Source organism: Podarcis raffonei, chromosome 10, assembly GCF_027172205.1.
Source record: "Podarcis raffonei isolate rPodRaf1 chromosome 10, rPodRaf1.pri, whole genome shotgun sequence".
NCBI lineage: Eukaryota > Metazoa > Chordata > Lepidosauria > Squamata > Lacertidae > Podarcis > Podarcis raffonei.
In genome coordinates, this window is record NC_070611.1 from 44719713 (window position 1) to 44738860 (window position 19148).

Genomic DNA, 19148 nt, shown 5'->3' on the forward strand with positions numbered 1-19148 from the left:
AAATGATAGAAATTAGGGTGGCATTTGATATTAGCTAGAGGCACTTGATGAGGGATCTTGAGATTTTCCGTTTTCCAGATGGCTTTATAAAACATTGATAATAGATTAATATAAATTTTCACATTTACCCTAATAGCTTTACATTATGTCATGGCTCTGCTATGTTACAGCCAATGTATGTAATGGTTTGAGATTATTCTATTTTTGTATGTGGATATAATGTTGTCAGCACTGCAGTATCTCAGCATTGCCTTCATCCAAATATTCTGTTTTTAATATGCTTTGTGAGTTGTACAGTCCTGGCAGTTATTTTCTCCACACTAGTATGGTGTTATTACTGTATTTGGTTAGTTTAATATCCTGTTCATTGTATGGCGGTATAGCAAATGCATTATTTCCATATTAACAAAATGGTAATGATCTCTTGACCTAAACCTTCCATTTCCTTCTCAGTATGATGAATTGGTACCTGCATCCTTAACTACTAAATATGGAGGGTTTTACATAAACACTGGGACTCTGCAGTTCCGGCAAGCATCTGATTCTGAAGAGGAAGACTTAACAGAAAGCAAAAAAAATAGACCATCTAAAGTGAGTAAATAATTTATTCCAAGAAAAATTTAGAGATAGCACAGGTTTGCTGTGAAGATTCTAAAGCACCTCGCTTATTACGTTGAAGTATTTCAGTTTTCACATTAAAGTAAATGTACTATTTAATACAAATACCACAATATTTGTGTTCATTTAGCTGGCTGTCTCTATGTCCCCTTGCTTTTGAAGATTCTAAGAAGATGCTTGATGAATGTGTGAGGCTGAATTTACTGAGTCAGATCATTAATCCATCTAGCTCAAAACTGTCTACTCTTAGTAAGAAGAGTCTTTCACAGTTGCTTCCTGAAGTCCTACCATCCAGAAATGTTAGGGATTGAGCCTGAGATCTTCCTGAATTGTAGCCTCTCCTCATTTGATTTTAACGGTTATGAAAAGAAGATCAAAATCAGCACCTTGAATTGTGCCTAGAAAAGAATAGTGAGTTGGTGCAGATGCTGCAGTGCTGCAGTAATGAAATCTCTGTAACCCACCCATGCGTAACTTTGACTGCAGTCCTATATACACAGAGTCCCACGAAAACTCTGTATTACTTTTGTGTAGACATACATAGGATTACCCTGGAGCTTTGCAATCCTAGGAGGTGTCAGGGAAGCATGAAGTGGTGGATCCTTCACTGTATCTGCAGTCTTGTCGGCTCCTGACAACTAAGGCAGGCAGTTGTGAGGGGCTGCAGGCTCATGCAGTACAGAGGCCCAGAGAGGGTTTCTTTCTGAGAAATGGACCTGTTTAAAATGCAACAGATCCATAGACAACCCACTCTGCCCCATTAACACCCTGTTTCAGGGTCCTCGGCTGGCTACTGCTGGCAGCAACACTGTAGGTGGTAGTTCCTCCGCTGCACAAGCTTTTGCGGGTGCTTTTGGGGCCTCTGGCAGCAGCATCACATACTTATTTGCTAGTGGAAGAACGTTCTGTCTAATCCTAGCCCCCTCCAGAAATGCTGATCATGGGCATAGTATTATGGTCTACATATGACAAGTGATTGCTTGTAAAGTGAAGAATAATGATGGAAGGACAAACTGGAGGAAGCTGTCATCATCTTACCGTACTTGTAAGGTTCTAGAAGCATTTGACTGTTGGAAACTTTACATGGATCTTGTTCTGATCCCATAATGAAACACTTACAATCTTAATTCCATAATAGAATGCTATTTCATGATTGAAGTAATGGTGTGCTGCTCTTCTCCCTCTCCTCCGCCCCCCCTCCCCCCGCGTTTAGGTAGTTAAACTGAAAGATGACGAGGACCATGGCATGAAGAAGCGCAAACGGAAAGAGGAAGAGGCAGAGAAGGAGAAAAAACCTCGGAAGATGAAAGTTTCTCGGCAGTTGGGGTGCATATTACACTAATTTCTATGAGAGTGTATCCTGGTTTAGTGAATTTATTTATTATTATTTATTGAATTTACGGTATATGCCCCCCTGTACCTGCAGGTCTCAGGGCAGCTCATGGAATAAAATCAGAATATAAAACCACAAAATACATAATCAAAATAAAAACAGCAGCAACCCAACACACACATTTTAAAAGGGGATAGGATGTCAATCAAATCAACCAAAACCCTGGTTAAAAAGGAACGATTTTGCCTGGCACCTAAAGGTGTATAATGAAGGCGCCAGGCAAACTTCCCTAGGGAGAGCATTCCACAGATGGGGAGCCACTGCAGAGAAGGCCTGTTCTCTTGTTGTCACCCTCCGGACCTCTGGAGGAGGAGGCACCAAGAGCAAATGTTAAATTACTCCTATTAGTTTTTACTGTGAGCTGCTGTTCATTTAAATAAATTAAAATCAAGTTGTGACATAGTCATGAATAGGACAAAGGGTGGGATTTTGCGGTGTTCCACCCCCCTTTGGTTTCCTGCACAAACCTAGCAGTAGAATGGCTAGAGCTTCTTGTTGTCATCTGTCTGTCTTGAGGGACAGTGGAGTGCGCCTCCAGGGGTGAAGTCTAACCACTGCATTAGCAACACTGAAGTTACCTTCCCAGGGTGCAAGCCTGGGCAGTGTGTACAGAGGTCCTGGGCTGCCTAGATGACAAGACTCCCCTCTTGGCTGTGTTGATGTGGTCCAAATGAAGTCAGAGCAATACATTTGGCAGCAGCCTGGCTGCAGGAATTGCCAGAAGGCATACAAGGCGCCTTCCCACCATCTTAGGGACTCCACTCTAGCTTTGTGTAGGGTTTATTCCTTAGCCTTTTCTTCTGCTGAAGATATCCCATAAGGCAATGGTGGTTTAAGACTAGAGTTTTGCTTCTCCTAGATGGGCTTCCTTCCAGTGTTCGAAATTCCCATTGTTCTAGGTGCATTTTGGGATAGGGAATTTTATTAGTGTCATCAGTTTATGAGCTCTGGGCACAGTACTGCACCTAAGATTTCAGATTAAAACTGTGGAGTGGAAGGAAAGGTGGAGCTTTTTCTGCCTCCCCACTTTCAGCTTCTATCTGAAGACTGGAGGAGAGACCCTCTTAAGAATATTAAGGGGGTGGGCAGGGGAAGGACTAGACCATGTGAAAAATGAATATAATATTTTAGCTGCAGTTCATTCATTTTCAGCTTTGTATTCTTGTTATAAAAAAGCTTGCCTGGACATTCAGTAGTTGTGCCCATAACCTAGGTTTAAGGTGCCATTTAGCTCTTAGCTTTTCTATCTCAGTTTCTAACTCTACTTCCTTCCAATGTTGACGAGCCCCATCTGCCCCTCACTTCCATCTGCACCGTGTGCAGAAATCACCTTCTTGACTGTTGGACCCTCTTTTGGCCTCATCCACTCAATCTGCCAGAGCCTGTCTTCACATGCAAGGAAGTCCCTAACTCACTGAGTGTTTGAGACCCATTGGCTACCCTCACCTAGTTTACTCAGCCACTTAAGCTGTTCTCCGGGTGCGACCACTGTTGCGTGCTGATAGCTTCTAGGAGCCATAGGTGAGAGCTGAGTGCAGGGTAGGGATCAAAGGTGGACAAACTGCCCCAGAAGGAGCACAATGTGTTTGCCACCAGAGGTACTACCCATCCCCTAACACCCCATACACCCCGCTTCTAAAAGAGTGCTTTCCCAAAGTTCATATAAATATGATACTGCTAAATCTCAATAGATCATAAGATACCAAAGGAAAAATTGCATAATTAAATTTCAACTTTTCACATTCAAGAGTTCTTCAGTATTTTTCCCTCCGGAGCACATTAGTCACAACTAATATGAGATCACAAAACTCTGAACTCCTCATGTTAGAAAATTTACTAGTTCAGTGTATGTTATGTTACTCATACATTGCAGAATACAGAGATGTTAACTAAAACTAGACTCCAGATTATTTACTAAACGGGAATTAAGTTGAGTGAACTTAATTCTTCCCAACTGCTTATATACTCTCTCTTTCTCTCTCTCTCTCTCTCTCTCTCTCTCTCTCTCTGTGTGTGTGTGTGTGTGTGTGGTTTTGTTTTTCAGGGTAATGGCCTTAAATTCACACAAATCTGAAAAGAAAAAGAAAAAGCTGTACAAGGACTCTCTTTCAGTTGCTGCAATGCTGCGCAAGTTTCAGAAGGAGAAGGAAGCCTTTAAGAAGAAAGAAGTTAACTTGAACCCCACAGTGTCAGTGACCACCTCTACACCTAACAAAGTTCCTGCTGCTCCTGCCACTGGTGGAAATGATGTATCTGACTTGAACCTCATCATCACAGATCCAGTCCTTTCCATTTTTAGCAGCACAAGTGAGCGTGAGCTCCTACAGGAAGCCGAAATTGCCGTGGAGATGCTGGGAGACATTGACTTGGATAGGTTACTTGATGGCACTTCCAATGGTAGCCCAGTATCTGAGCCATCGGAGGAGAATGGAAATGTCACTCAGCCCTCCCATACCTCTGAGGTCTTGACACTGAAACAGGTGCCTGCCCTCCCAGAAGGTCTTCCAGCACACCTAGAGAAGCGCATTGAAGACCTCAGAACTGTAAGTGTGGCTTTCTTGGTGCTGAATTTTGCAGAGAGTTGTTACAACCCAAATTGCTTAACATTAAGGCTGGCAATATTTGTAGTATTAAGAGTAACATTAGAAACATTGGTTTGAATCTGGTGGTGTGGCTGAGCTAATGGGAAAGGGCCATAGCTCGATGGTAGAACCTCTGCTTTGCAAAAGCTCCCAGGTTCAATCCCATCTCAAGCTAGTGCAGTGAGACCCCTTCCCTGGAGAGCTAGACAGTGTTGTCAGTACTGAGCTAGTAATGGTTTCACTTGGTATAAGCTTGTTTCCTATGTTCCTAACAGTAAGGCTTCTGTCACTGAAATGGGGAAGGAAGCAATTTTCAGCTATTCCCCCTCCCCCTTGCACCTATTTGTGTGGGCTTCCATTACCCTTTGGAGCAGATTTAGAGTGGGGGCTGTAGGGATGAGGGGGAATCACCTGAAGTTGTTCCCTCTCTGTTCTGCTGGTGGAAATTTTCCATCAGCTGACTTACACCATTGGAAACAACTTAGTGTCACTGGGTGAGTGGTAGACTTATTCCCCTCTAGTTATGTGTCATTAACAGTTTGTATTAAACTTGCAAATGCTGCAATTACTTCTCTGATGCTATTTGTTGTTTCTTACAAGAGACTGTAAATGGCAGGTCAGTCACTTGATTTGTATACTTTTTTGATGCACAACACAGCATGCAAAACTACAATACATATAAACACAAGCACACACACATCAGCAATACATTATCCACACCATCTCCTAATAAAAAACTACTCAAAATAATTTGATAATGCATACATCCTTGGAAAAAAACTATCAAAATAGGCTCTTCATAATTCATTACTAACTGATCTAGGATATGGTTGTAACAGAAATGGCTGCAAAGGGAGCTAAGGCCAGGTTTTGCAGGATCAACTTCTCTGTCACATCGTTGGTGGTTACATCTTATGATTAGTCAGCAGAGGGTAACTGTGTGTGTGGGTGTGATGGATGCGGGTGGCACTGTGCTCTAAATCTAAGGCACTGAGCCTCTTGGGCTTGCTGATCAGAAGGTTGGCAGTTCAAATCTGCTTGATGGGGTGAGCTCCCGTTGCTCTGCCCCACCTTCTGCCAATCTAGTAGTTTGAAAGCAGGCCAGTGCAAGTAGGTACCACTGCAGAGGGAAGGTAAACAGTGTTTCGGTGCATGCTGTGGCTTCCATCACAGTGTTCCGCTGTGCCAGAAGTGGTTTAGTCCTGCTGGCCCCATAACCTGGAAAGCTGTCTGTGGACAAACGTCGGCTCCCTCGACCTGAAAAGCGAGATGAGCATAGCACCCCATAGTCACCTTTGATTGGACTTAACTGTCCAGGGGTGATTTACCTTTACGTGTGTGTGTGTGTGTGTGTGTGTGTGTGTGTGTGTGTGTATATGTATATATATATGTGTGTGTGTGTGTGTGTGTGTGTGTATATATATATATATATATATAATCATAAAACTCTGAAGATTTTTGACATTAAGTGTACTCATAGTACCTGTGTTTTTATTGCTGTTTCTAGGCTGCCAAGCTCTTTGGTAAAGAAGGCAGAAAAAAATTCTTCACACAGGACATGAATAATATCTTGCTTGAGTAAGTGTTCCCTTGGTTTTGAGGAAAATGTTGTGCTTATGCAACAGAATGGTTGTCCTGATCAATTTCTAGGCCATGAAGTAGACAGACTTCATTTATTCATTGTTTTTAATGTTTATACCCTACCCTTTAGTCCAAGTGGCTCTCAAGAGCGGCTTACAGAAATCAGTACTAAGATGGTCTCTGCTCTCAGGTTCGCAGTCTAAAACTACCAGGCATACAAGGAAAAAGGAATGAGAGGGAAGAGGGGAAAGTATGCACATGTTCTTAAAGTTGCAGTTCTTGAACACAGTTATACAAGTCTGTCTGCGCAGGTTCTGGCTGTCTAGAAGAATTATAGCTCCTTACCCATGTCAGTGGTGGTGCTGGCTGCCTTACACTTGTTGCCCTTGATTAAGAGCAGTCTCTCCGAGGAAGCACTTTTATCTGCCTCCCTGCCCAACAGATCAGATCCAGGAGCAGAGCAGATGACAATGTCCAGGACAGAAAAGCTTTAAGTTACCCATAGAAATTTAATTAGTATTGTTCATTTGCTGACAATCTTTTGATTTACAAAGGGAAACTACTGTATGTTTAAATTCTTCTGAATTTGTATTGTACAAGTCTGGAAACTTACATAATCATAGTGTGGCAGCTGATACTTCTGAATTAAACTATGTAAGATGTTTATTTGATAGCTGTAGAGAGCCAGTGTGGTGTAGTGGTTAAGAGCGGTAGTCTCATAATCTGGTGAACCGGGTTTGTGTCTCCACTCCTCCACATGCAGCTGCTGGGTGACCTTGGGCAAGTCATACTTCTTTGAAGTCTCTCAGCCCCACTCACCTGACAGAGTGTTTGTTGTGGGGGAGGAAGGGAAAGGAGAATGTTAGCCACTTTGAGACTCCTTAGGGTAGTGATAAAGCGGGATATCAAATCCAAACTCTTCTTCTATATTTTTACATATGATGTAGCATTCATCACATGGTGCTTAATGAAGTAATAGCAGCAAAAAGAGATTGCTGCTCCCCAAGATTTTAGTCTAAATTTTTATCTCAGAGGGAAGGGAGGGACATTGAATGTGGTGGGAGATATACTACATTATGTATGAAACAATGGGTATTACTTGTTTCCTGTAGCTAGGGCAATTTAATGCCGAACACACAGCTGTTTGTGTAATCCACATCTATACCTATTCTAAAGGCTATACTTCTGTTCTGGCTACCCTGTCAGAGCCTGAAAGATGAGTATAGCCAATCCTGTCTCATGATACAGTTATATTAATGCATGCAGGGGAAAACAATTCTAGTATTGCAGTTCCTCTGTCTGTATAACATAAATGCCCTTTTTATGAACAGTGAGTAGAAGCAGTGGTCAAATTTTTCTCATTAATTGTGACTTTCTGTTTTATTTGTCAGTATTGAGTTGCAGTTACAGGAATTGAGTCCTACCATCCGCAATGGAGTATACTCTCACCTCGTGGCTTTTATGCCGTGCAGTAAGGACACACTGATAAAGCGTTTGAAGAAACTGCACCTCAATGTCCAGGTAAGCATACCTGCAGCAGTTGTATATTTTAGCATGGGCTGTAGAAGATGGACTAGGCTGGGTTCTCTGTAGAATTAAGCCACTGATGTGGTATATATGTAATGTCAAATAGAGTTAATTTTAAATCATGATTTAATTAGTAAGAGCACTCTGCTCCTGTCTGACTCCTGGCTGTGCTGTGAAGCAAGACATTGTCTTGTCATTTGATGTGTGAACCTGGGCTTATAGTTTTCTCTCCAAATGAAGCACAAGCTCAAAGCCAAGAACAAACCTTGATTTACTACTTCTGTTTTGTTTGGAGAGAAACCATGAACCTCATTTTTTGGTTCTTTATCATTTTTATCATATTAAAAGATTAAACACAAGCTCTTATTGCTAATATGATAGGCTAACTTCATTCTTGATGAAAGCAGAATTAAAGGTTCCAGTATCTCCTCCCCCCCCCAATCCAAGTTTCAGAAGTTGAAAAATGTTTGAGGTGGTTCAGGATGAAGGGGAACAGTGCAGTCTCTGAGAAGCAATACATAAATCAGTTGGCAAGAATGCTTGCATTACTAATGATTGTGTTTTCTCAGGATGACCGTCTGAAGGAACCATTGCAAAAATTGAAATTGGCTGTCAGCTGTGTCATGCCTGAACAACTATACAAATATCAGGAAGACTGCCATGCACACAGTCAGGCCAAGAATGCCAAGTATGTGCATTACCCAGATATATCTCACTTGCTTTATGTGGAGGATTTATGGAGGAAAGTAGGGTTATGCAAATGCTAGCACTTTATCTGGAGGGGTGTACTTGTGGCCTTCTGTATCTGTTTTGTGGTTGCTCTTTTGAATTACGCCATCTCCTAACAGGGCCAGTGCAAGATACTACACCACCTAAGGCAGGTGCCTGAGTCCTGCTTACTCCTTTTCCTCCCTCCCTTCCTTCCTTCCTTCCTTGTCAATTGCTTTGTTGCTGCTAATGCAGCAGCAGCAGCACTGGTTGTGTCACTGCCTCCAGGTCTCGCTCTCCTCTTTCTTGGTCTGAGGAAGGGCCAGGGCTCCTGCAGAGCAAGGTGTTCTGGAGATGGTGGCCTAGGAGGTTGCTAGTGCTGCTGCAGCTTTGTTGCTGCGGCTAGAAATTCTCTTTTATATGCAGTTCTCAAAATAACTTTTAATTCTTTTTTTAAAAAGAATCGCTAGCCATGGCAGTAAAGCCACAGGGAGCACTAGCAATCTCCTGGGCCACATTCTTTACTATGGGAAAATGTATTGGTATGGAGTAGCCAAGGTAAGTACTTGCTTATTTATGTTATTTCTTATATTTATATATCATTTATTACCCAAACTGTTTACAAAAAAAGCAGAATATAAAGCAAACAGCAAAACTATAAATACTGTATATCTCATCTAAAATACAACAGGTGCCCTTGGGAATCTGTTACACTCCCAATAACAGTGTAGGAAGAATTTGGAATAATGTAATGAACTTGGAACTAGGGTTATTGTGTTGCAGGGAGCATGATAGTCACACAATTGTATGTATAATTAGAAGCTGAAGCTCCTTATGTTCTCTGTATAGTCCCACATATGGATTCCTCACCTGTGCAAAGCATAAATTTTGCGAACTTTCTAGAGCTGTTATAAGGGAGTTGGTGCATATATCCCCTGCTCTTAAAGGAGATTTTATAGATCTACACATTTTCAGATTTAGAACAAATGCTTTCCCACCCAGCTCTCTTCTGACTGAGTTTGTAGCAGCTAAGGAAAGTTTCTCCATGACAGAACTTAGTTCCCTATTTTTTTGTTTCTTTTATTGTCTCACTTTATGGTTGCTAATGCGTTTTTCTTCCTGCATTTCTTGCATGCCTGTGGTACTCCTACGGAAAATACTTACCGTGACCTTAGAAAGGCACTTTTGCCTGCATTCCCTGAAGTTCACTAAACAAGGATGCTGTATCCTAGTTAGGGTCTCCTTGTGAGAGGAAATGACCGCTAGCCACTATTTTAAACCAACCATTTCCATGGTTCCGCTACTACAAGCTAGTAAATATACTGTTTATGGCTGGTGTTAAGAGCCATTGCACTAGAAGCATTGTCACCTTCAACGTGTTGTCAAGAGGATTGATTTTTTTTTTGCTATCATGGTTGACGCCTTCTTTTTTATGGTTGACGCCTTCTGTGTTTAAAACATCATGCTCTGAATGTGTGTGCAGTGGGAAGATACAGCTTTTGGCTGAGCAATCTTGTAGTCCTTATTTGCTTGAGGACACATCATCCATCCCAAGGGTGTGTCAGCTAGCCAGTCACCCCTATCTGGGACTGCCCCAAGACCATATAGGAAAGCAGATTGCTTGTCTGCAACTATTGCTCTTCATATGATCATTTGTACAGTTGCAAACAAAAACTTTTGCTTGCTGCATGTGACTCACACACCTTTCAACTGGTAATTTTCGCAGTGGTTGCGAAAGAACTCGGGGAGAAGGTGCCCAAAGTATGCAAATATAATTAATTTTCCTTTTAAATGGCTAGAGCTCTAGGGTGTTCATTAGGCTTGCTTTGCACAGGGAGAGGACCCATACATGGGACTGTACAGATGGCCATTCAAATATCCGATAATAGCAAGCAACTTTTTCTGAGAAATAATGTTGCAGAAATAAGTCCAAAGGTATATCGTTGCCAGAAACATAATTGCTCTTTTGTTCTAGAATGCAAGCAGAAGATGAGCGAGACAAGAATGCTTCTGAGGAGGAGGAGGATGAGAAGCCAGGAAAAAGGGTTGCAGGTCCAAGAAAGAAATTCCGCTGGGATGAGACAGTGAGGTATGGTATCATGTTGCTTGTTTGTCCACTGCAATGTCCTTTTTAGTCCTTGCATCGCAATTGTCACATCACAATCTAACTTGGCCTACTGCACACCCTGACTGCCAGAAAAAGGAGTGCTAGCAATTCCTGTTTCTAAGTCTTCCCCCATCCCAATAAATGCACAATTATAGTTGTCACAAATTTAAACTGATTTGTGGCTAGTATAATGCACAAGGGTATAACGTTTAGAAGGCTAATGAGATTAAAATTAATTATCTTGTATGCTTTATTTATTTATTGAAAGGAATTATATGCTGCTGTTCACTTAATGTGACAAATCAGCGTACAACATAATTTAATAATGTCCTAAAACTACATTAAAACACAAAATATAAAAGCACAGAATCAAAAGTAGGTAAAAATAAGTGGCTTGGCAATCAATAATGGGGAAAAAATGCTTAGGTGAACAAGCATATTTTTAATGGCCAGTGGAAAACACATTACTGAAAGTAGTGAATCTCAAAAGGAAACTTTCCCAAAATAAATGTCACTACAGAGAATTCCCTTTTCTTGATGGATGCCAGATGAATCTGAGCAGCTGTGGCACCACCAGAAGGGGCTCCTCCAAATGTCTTGTGATCACCTGAGTCTCCAGTGCCAGTTCAAGAAGTACCCCAAACTATGCACCTATTATTTCAGGGAGAATGCAGTTCCATCTAGAATAGGCAAGGCACCCAATTCCCAGATCTGAGAACCATTTGCCCATTGGACCTCTGTTTTGTTTGGATTCAGCTTCATTTTATTGACCCTCATCATGCTTTCCATTGTGTTTAAACACTGATTCGTACCTGCATCACTTCTCATTCAGACACATTAGGGAAATAGAGCCGAATAATAAAACCTTACTAGGTTACCCAAAATACTTCCCAGGTGCTATGGAATGTATGGTGCATATAGTACTTTACATACTATGTACCTATGTAATGGTATATACATTCTTCTTCCCCTTACTAGTGCTTCTTCCCCTTACTAGTGCTTCCTATATTCAGCTATGCCAGCAGTTCTAATTCCAGGACCTTTGCTTTTATTTGGATCATGTTTATTTGGATTATGTGAAACTCCTTTGAATTTATTATTCTTGGCTATCCTACTGCCCGGTACAAATAGCTTAGATGTTTAGAGCATACAACTGTCTCTCACAATTTAACATGTGTTGGCTCCTGTCTCAGTAATTGCAGAGGGGAAATAGGAAAGTGTGGGTGCAAAGCAATCTCCTTTGTTCCTTAGCAAAATATGGACATCTGAACCTTTTGTTTCATTTGCTGTACCCTCCCAATTGGGTCTAACTTCCCATTTGCTGGTGAAGCAACACTGCAGAAACCATTTAGTCAGGACAATAGCCTCAGACATTGGCTGTCATCATCATCATCATCATCATCATCATCATCATCATCATAATATTTATACCCCGCCCTCCCCGGCCAGGGCTGGGCTAAGGGCGGCTAACATCAAATATGAATTACAATAAAACGTAATAGAGAAACAACAACAACAATAACAACAACAGTTAATTAAAATACAGCTTAAAATGCAACAACAGCAAACAATTAAAATACAGCTTAAAATGCAGCCTCATTTTAGTAGTAGCCCTTAAATCAAGACAGTAAAGGGAGGAAATATCAGATATTCACCCGAGCCAGCTGTCTATTCTGGTCCTACATGGGCCAGCAAAAAAGCCAAGGGAAAATTTATATACCAAATCCCATATAAGGGGTCAGAGTGAGTCTAAGCCGAAGGCCAGGCAGAACAGCTCCATCTTGCAGGCCCTGCAGAAAGATGTCAAATTCTGCAGGGCCCTAGTCTCTTTGGGGCACGTCGGGGCCAGTGCTGAAAAGGCCCTGGCCCTAGTTGAAACCAATCTAACCTCCTTGAGACTTGGGACCTCCAAAGTGTTGTTATTTATGGACCTTAAGGTCCTCCGCGGGGCATACCAGGAGAGGTGGTCCTGTAGGTACAAGGGTCCTAGGCTGCATAGGGCTTTAAAGGTCAAAACCAGCACCTTAAACCTGACCCTGTACTCCACCGGGAGCCAGTGCAACTGGTAAAGCACTGTATGAATGTGATCCTGAGTCAGGGCGGCCGTCCATCAATAGATAAAGCTGGGTGTCATCAGCATATTGATGACAACCCAGCCCAAAACTCTGGACAGTCTGGGCAAGGATACGCATAAAGTTGTTGAAAAGCATCAGGGAAAGGATTGCGCCCTGCGGCATTCCACACACCAAGGAGTGCCATGATGACAACTCCTTCCCTAGCGCCACCCTCTGTCCCCGACCTGAGATAAAGGAGCGCAGCCATTGTCAGACTGTGCCCTGAATCCCCACGTTGGCAAGGCGGTCCAAGGTGGTCCAAAAGTTCATGATCGACCATGTCGAAGGCTGCTGACAAATCTAAAATAATCAGCAGTCCTGACCCGCCTCAATCCAGCTGTCTATGGAGATCATCTGTTAAGGCGACTAGAGCCGTCTCAGTACCAATTTCTACCCCAAAACCAGTTGTCACTTCCATTCCTTCCTCCTCCTTCATATTCCATGCCTTTGTGTTTTATGCATTCTCTCAGTTTGCTTAACAACTTTTCTTAAATCTGATTCCATGGCAAGGGTAATCCAAAAGCAGTTTTGCTTAATATATTTATATTAAATATATTAAGTGTGGACAGTGTAGCATTTGGAACAACTGACTGCAGAGTTCTTTGATAACCTGGGTTGTGTGAATTGTGAGTTATGGAAACAAGGATATAGCTGTAACAAAAAGAACGAAAACTAAACTGTTGTATAATGTAGAATAGGATGCACAGTGTAGCTTGCCTAAAAGGTATAGCAGAAAAGGCAGGGGGAGTGGAGCTACAATAAGTCTAGTAAATCCTGTTGGGGGGGAGGAGGTTTGTGAGGTTCTAGGATAGGTGTACACAGATTACTTTTGACATGTTAATGGTAAAGCAGTTGTGCTTGAGGCTGTCGGGTTTCTTTCAACAGGTCATTGCTGTGTAACCTTATCAAGATAAAACTGGGATGTTATGAGCTAGAGCCAAATAAAAGCCAATCTGCAGAAGATTACCTCAAGGCCTTTATGGAGACTGAGGTGAAGCCACTTTGGCCAAAAGGCTGGATGCAAGCTAGGTATGGTACCTGATTAGATTTGATTAGATTTTTGCTGTTTGTCAACATTTTCCCAAATGTTACCAAAAGTTTTGTTTGAATGCAGTCACAGCTTTCCTTTAGTTCATCTGACACTTGATTACACCAAGCTACAGAAATGTGGCAAGATTGTAAGGCCTGAACAAGTTGAAAACATATATCGAGAGATTGAGTGAGTGTATATGAAGATAGTAGTGACACCTTATGTCAAATCTCCACACAGACTTCCTCAGGTATATGTTAAACAAGATGCAGGGGAATGCTGCAGCAAAGTCTCATAGTGAAACTGAACAATCTCCCACCACCACTTCTTGGGACTAGCCTGATAGGAAAGGACAGAACCATCTAAGCTCTATTTTCTTAATATCTACTAGGTTCTGCAGTGTCACTGGGTGCATATCAATGCATAGTGTTTATGAGGCCGTTTCCTTGATGTTCATATTTCATCAGCCAATACTATAGAAAACAATTTTGAACAAGGTTCTGCTTAGTCTTCTATACCTAAAACGTTGAAGTTCTTGTCAGGTTACAGATATTCTTTCCTATAACAAGTAGCAAAATGTTGCACTGAGGGGAAGCTGATTCCGTCTCCAGTTGGTGATAATCCATACTTGCTGAGTTTGCCCACTGCCTTACTTCCTTATTTGTTTGTGCTTTGCTTGTTGGTGGTGGCCATTTTTGGGTAGAAACCATGGAGATAGGAAGGAGAGAAAGAAAGTGGACAGATCAGAGTGCAGGAGAGATTGGTCAAATCAGTTTTTCCCTTCTCTCTTTTGCTGGTTGGGTGCAACCATGGAGGGAAGGAACAAAGGGATCTGGCAAATCACAGATTAGAATAAATGGAAATTGTGGACTTGTTGTGTGAATGCTCACCTAACAAATGATTTCCAGGAAACACATGTGTGTTTGGTAAACGGGGCCTACGTGCATACCATATAAATTATAGTAGTATGAATTACAGGTTCCACTAGAGTTATAGGTACTATCATATATGATACTGTTTGTTAAAAGTGACTGGTGCTTGTTTTCGCTCACTTAAAATAGCAGTTTAGTAGTAGTTCCACTCACAGTGGTAATATTAATTTGGCTTTTTTATAAGTCTAAAGATTTGGACCTGAATTAGGAGGTTATATGTGGCTATTTTAACGGATCTGCATGGTGATCAGCCCAGATGCTGCTCTGTCCATCTATCAGAGTATTTGAAGCAAATCATTGGAGATTTTCTGGTGGTTTCAGCAACTGTTCAACTTCTTTAAGAAACCTCTATTAGTTCACATCCAAGAACTATTCAAAGAAGAGATAATGAAATGGCTTACTGTTAGAGAACAAAAGTAAATAAGTGTCAGCTTGACAATAATCATGCTAAAAACAGTTTTTACCCCCCCAAAAAATGTTGAAATAAGTTATTTAAAAGTAGAAAATGCTAAAGATGAAACCAGAAGCAGCCATTTGAAACAACAGTCTAACACAAATACATAACGGTAACCCAAATACACAATGGTAATCATTTCTGCCAGTTCTTATAGTTGTAAAAAAACAATTGGTGGTAGTGTACAACTGAAAAGAAATTTGAAATATGATTTTGCTATTTAGGCACATACTGTACATGCACTGACTTAAGAGAAGCAACATGTTTAAAGTAGTTTGTTACCACTCTTGTTGTAGCTTCCCATGGGCATCTCTTTGGCCACTGTGAGAACAGGGTGCTGGACTACATGGGCCATGTTTTTAGCTTAGAATAATCCCTGATAACTGAATTGTTTATGCAGCTTTCTACCTTGCATTATTTTATAGTGTAGCCTATCCCAGGATGTCCAACGCAGATGTGTACACTGAAGTAAATTAATTCAGTCTTTCAAACCTCACCTTAAACCGATTCCAACTATGCATGCTCTGACAGTCCAATGGGAGCACTGAATTTAGGATACTAGTTGTAGCTTTCAGTAAAGTCAGCTTGAAATAAGCAGCATTGTTACTACAAATAATTAATGAAGTCCATTAATTGGCTGCTGGTCAGATATGACCTTTAATAGTGGGTTGTCACAATGGCACAATTATTACAATGTATTAATGTGTATTTAGTGCGGTAAAAATGCCTGGCTCTTTATGAACAGCAAGACTTGTTTCCTGCTTTGAAGAATTTGCAATCTAAGATAGACAAGACAAAGACAAGCTGCAGGACATCAGCTTAGGTAAGAAAGGATGTGAAAAGCTTGAGGAGAGATAATTAGCAGCCTACATATGAGAGTATCCTAACATGATCTAATACAGTTTCTGTAACTGGAAAATTTCCTACTGAAAAGCTTGAGAATAAAGGTCAGTAAAGCAAATAAATGAATAAATAAATCTTGTGCTAACAAAAGATATTGTGAGGGGTTCACAAGGTGTGTCAATTGCTCTTACAATTTGTTTCCTTATTTAAAGCATGGGTGTGGAACCTTTTTGGCTACACAGGCCAGATCCATATCTGGTTCAGTCTTCATTTAAATAAAAATTGATAACAAATCATGTTTGATGTCTATAGTGTTAGATAAATATATGTGCAAAGCCAGCAATTCCGATCACATTCTGTTTGCCAAGCAGTGTGGTAGGAGAGCTAAAAAAAAAAAATCCAACCAATGCATTCCTTTTATTTCAGATAGTACATGGGTAGATGAGTCTTAAAAGCACAGGACACAAATTTTCATGGCCCTCTAGCAGCTATGGTGTCTCATTTACCATAATTTATTTATTTAGTGTTAACTCTGAAAGTGATTATGACCATACCAAGCCTCCCAGAGCCCTTATCTTTTTTTTCATTTTAATGGCTACTAGATCTGCTCAATTTTGATAGTGTTTTTTTGTGTATGCTACATTAGTATGTGAATTTCCTTGGGGCGCCATTCTCATGAAGAACCCCTCTTTTTGATACATACTGATAAACCAATTTCAAGATTACCATGAATGTCTGCTAACAAACTCACATTCCAGGAAAAAGTCATGTGTCAGTGGAGACTTTGCACACTTTGACCTGCTTGGATGATCATAGAGCTAATAATCATAGAATTGGAAGGGACCCTGCAGGTCATCTAGACCAAACAAACCTGGATTTGCAGGAATCTCTTGCCCAGCATGAGGCCTGAACCCACAGCTCTGAGATTAAGAGTCTCATGCTTTACCAGTTGAGCTATCTCCTTAATCTCAGTTTATTAAGCATGTTGCCCCTTTGTGTGAGCTGTAATTAAACCAGAAGGACTCTACTGTAGTTTCATACTGGGAAGGTGTAACTAATTAGAGGCTTCGTAGTTTGACTGAAGGGGATTGTGCATATTTTGGCTTACTATATGGTCATTGTTGACCATAGTAGTTCTCTTCAGATGCGATATGCCTGGTTAGGTGACTGAGTGATGATAAACGTGATGACCTTTTAAAGGAACTTTCTTACCTTCACTGACAGCTATTCTTTTAATACCTAACAACTCACCTGGAAAGAACAGGTTCAAATCTCACTTCCCCTTGTCTGGTTCAAAATCTGTAAATGTTACTAAGCCCTGGCCCTCAGACTGACCAAAAATTCTGAATTCCTATTCATGTTTTCTCTGTTAATGCTAAAGAATTCTTATTCTAAATGCCAGTGAAGTTAGCAAGCTCTGCTGCCCTATGTAGTTAGGTGCTTGAGTAACATTTGTCTAAATTGGACTGGGTACTGGATGATTTTGGAAGGACCCCACCCATAGATTTACACCCAGGGTATAAAATAATCTTTCCCAAGGTATTTGGTGAAGATTTCCCAACTTAGAGCTGAAATACCTCTAGATCTGATGACTATGTACTGTGCTAAATTCCAGAAGATTTGTAGTTGTAACAAGACTGTGGAAAAGGGGATGGTCAAACTGCCTCTTCTGGTGCCCTCCAGATGTTTTGAACTACAACTCCCATCAACACCAGCCCAGATGGCCAAGATTGTAGAGGATGGGAGAGAGAGCATCACATTGAAAGGCTGGCCTAACATTTCAAGAAATCATGGTTCTGAATCTGCAGTGAGGCTTTCTTCTGATTAAACATGTTCCGGATTATACAGTTTGAGTGAAATTACATATCTAATACCTGGGCCCGTTTGTAGTGGCTCAGTCTGTTATTGTAAATTAGTTCAATCTGAAGCAGTGACAAGATGTACTATAGATTTGAAACCCCCATGGGAATCTCATAACCCTCTGACACCCTCTTTAGTGTCCACCAAAGTCCCCTCCCCCCAGGTTTTTGGGGTTTTGTTGTTGTTGGGGTTTTTTTTGTTTTGCTTTTTGCTTTTTTACTTTGTGCAGCTGGGCTGGCTGGGAAGTAAAGTGCAGTCCTTCAATTGCCTTGCCCTTTTCCCTTTCCTCAGAACCCCTCACAGACTTTATAAGAAAGGAAGAGGGTGTCGAGCCAAAGATGGGTGTTTTTCTTTCCAGTCCATTCTAAAACTTTTTGAAAAACACCCTGCATTGTAAGCATGGGGGACAGAGGTAGTAGGAAGTAAGTTCTATCTCTTTGCGAAGAGGTTTTTTTAGCTTGTTTCTTTTGTGTGTGGGGGGGGGGTTACCTTTTGTTCACAGGTAGTGGTGGAGGGTTTGTGTGTGTTGTCTGATTTGTATTGTGTTTTGGGGGGGAATATGTGCCTTCCTTACTTTGGGGGGGTTGGGGGTCTGCATGTCTCTTTCCTTTTTGAGAGGTTAAGATGTGTCTGTTAAGGGCACACATTTTTGTCTTGAGTCTTTTTTGGGGGGGAGGATTAGCATTAGTTTTGGGATGATTGGTGTTTTGTCTTGTATGAAGAGGTTGTACAGTGGTACCTCGGGTTAAGAACAGCCCTGTTTACGAACTATTCGGTTTACGAACTCTGCAAAACCAGAAGTAGTGTCCCAGTTTGCGAACTTTATCTCGGTCTAAGAACGGAAGCTGAACGGTGGAAGGGCACCGGCAGCGGAAGGCCTCATTAGGGAAAGCATGCCTTGGTTTAAGAACAGTTTCGGTTTAAGAACAGACTTCTGGAACGGATTAAGTTCGTAAACTGAGGTACCACTGTACTCTGTTTCTAGAGCAAGTTATTGGCAATCCCCAACAGCAGTCATTCTGTGGTGGTACCCACAGCAGTTTCTCAGATTCCCAAATATGCCCCCAGGACAAAAAAGGTTGGGAACGCCTGCAGTAGATTTAGAGAGTTATTTTTGTCCTTGCATCTCTTCACTTATATCTCACCTGAGGGAGCTGTGTAGACATTTGAATGTCAGGAAGTGATTAACAAACCATGTTTGATCGGAACATATTAATAATATTTCATCAGTCTTACTGAAGACAACAACATTTGGTAAGCAGTATTCTTCTAGTGTAGCTATTATCTCTATTGAAAACTAATGTGCATATTTTAACCCGATTACATCATCTTGCATCAAATAACTGTACAAATAAACTGGTAAGTTCATAGCATGGCATATGGTGAATCATTTAATTCT

General features: G+C 41.2%; 1 protein-coding gene across 2 annotated transcripts in view; it reads left to right on the forward strand.

Annotated features, from left to right (window-relative positions):
* The window catches only part of UBN2 (ubinuclein 2), a 41719-nt gene that overhangs the window by 12503 nt on the left and 10068 nt on the right, over positions 1-19148 (forward strand). For both annotated transcript variants that reach the window (XM_053407232.1, XM_053407231.1), the window contains exons 4-11: positions 454-591; positions 1832-1944; positions 4056-4554; positions 6101-6171; positions 7566-7695; positions 8271-8389; positions 10385-10498; positions 13516-13659. In XM_053407232.1, the coding sequence (XP_053263207.1) occupies positions 454-591; positions 1832-1944; positions 4056-4554; positions 6101-6171; positions 7566-7695; positions 8271-8389; positions 10385-10498; positions 13516-13659 (1328 nt within the window). The remainder of the gene's footprint in view (positions 1-453; positions 592-1831; positions 1945-4055; positions 4555-6100; positions 6172-7565; positions 7696-8270; positions 8390-10384; positions 10499-13515; positions 13660-19148) is intronic.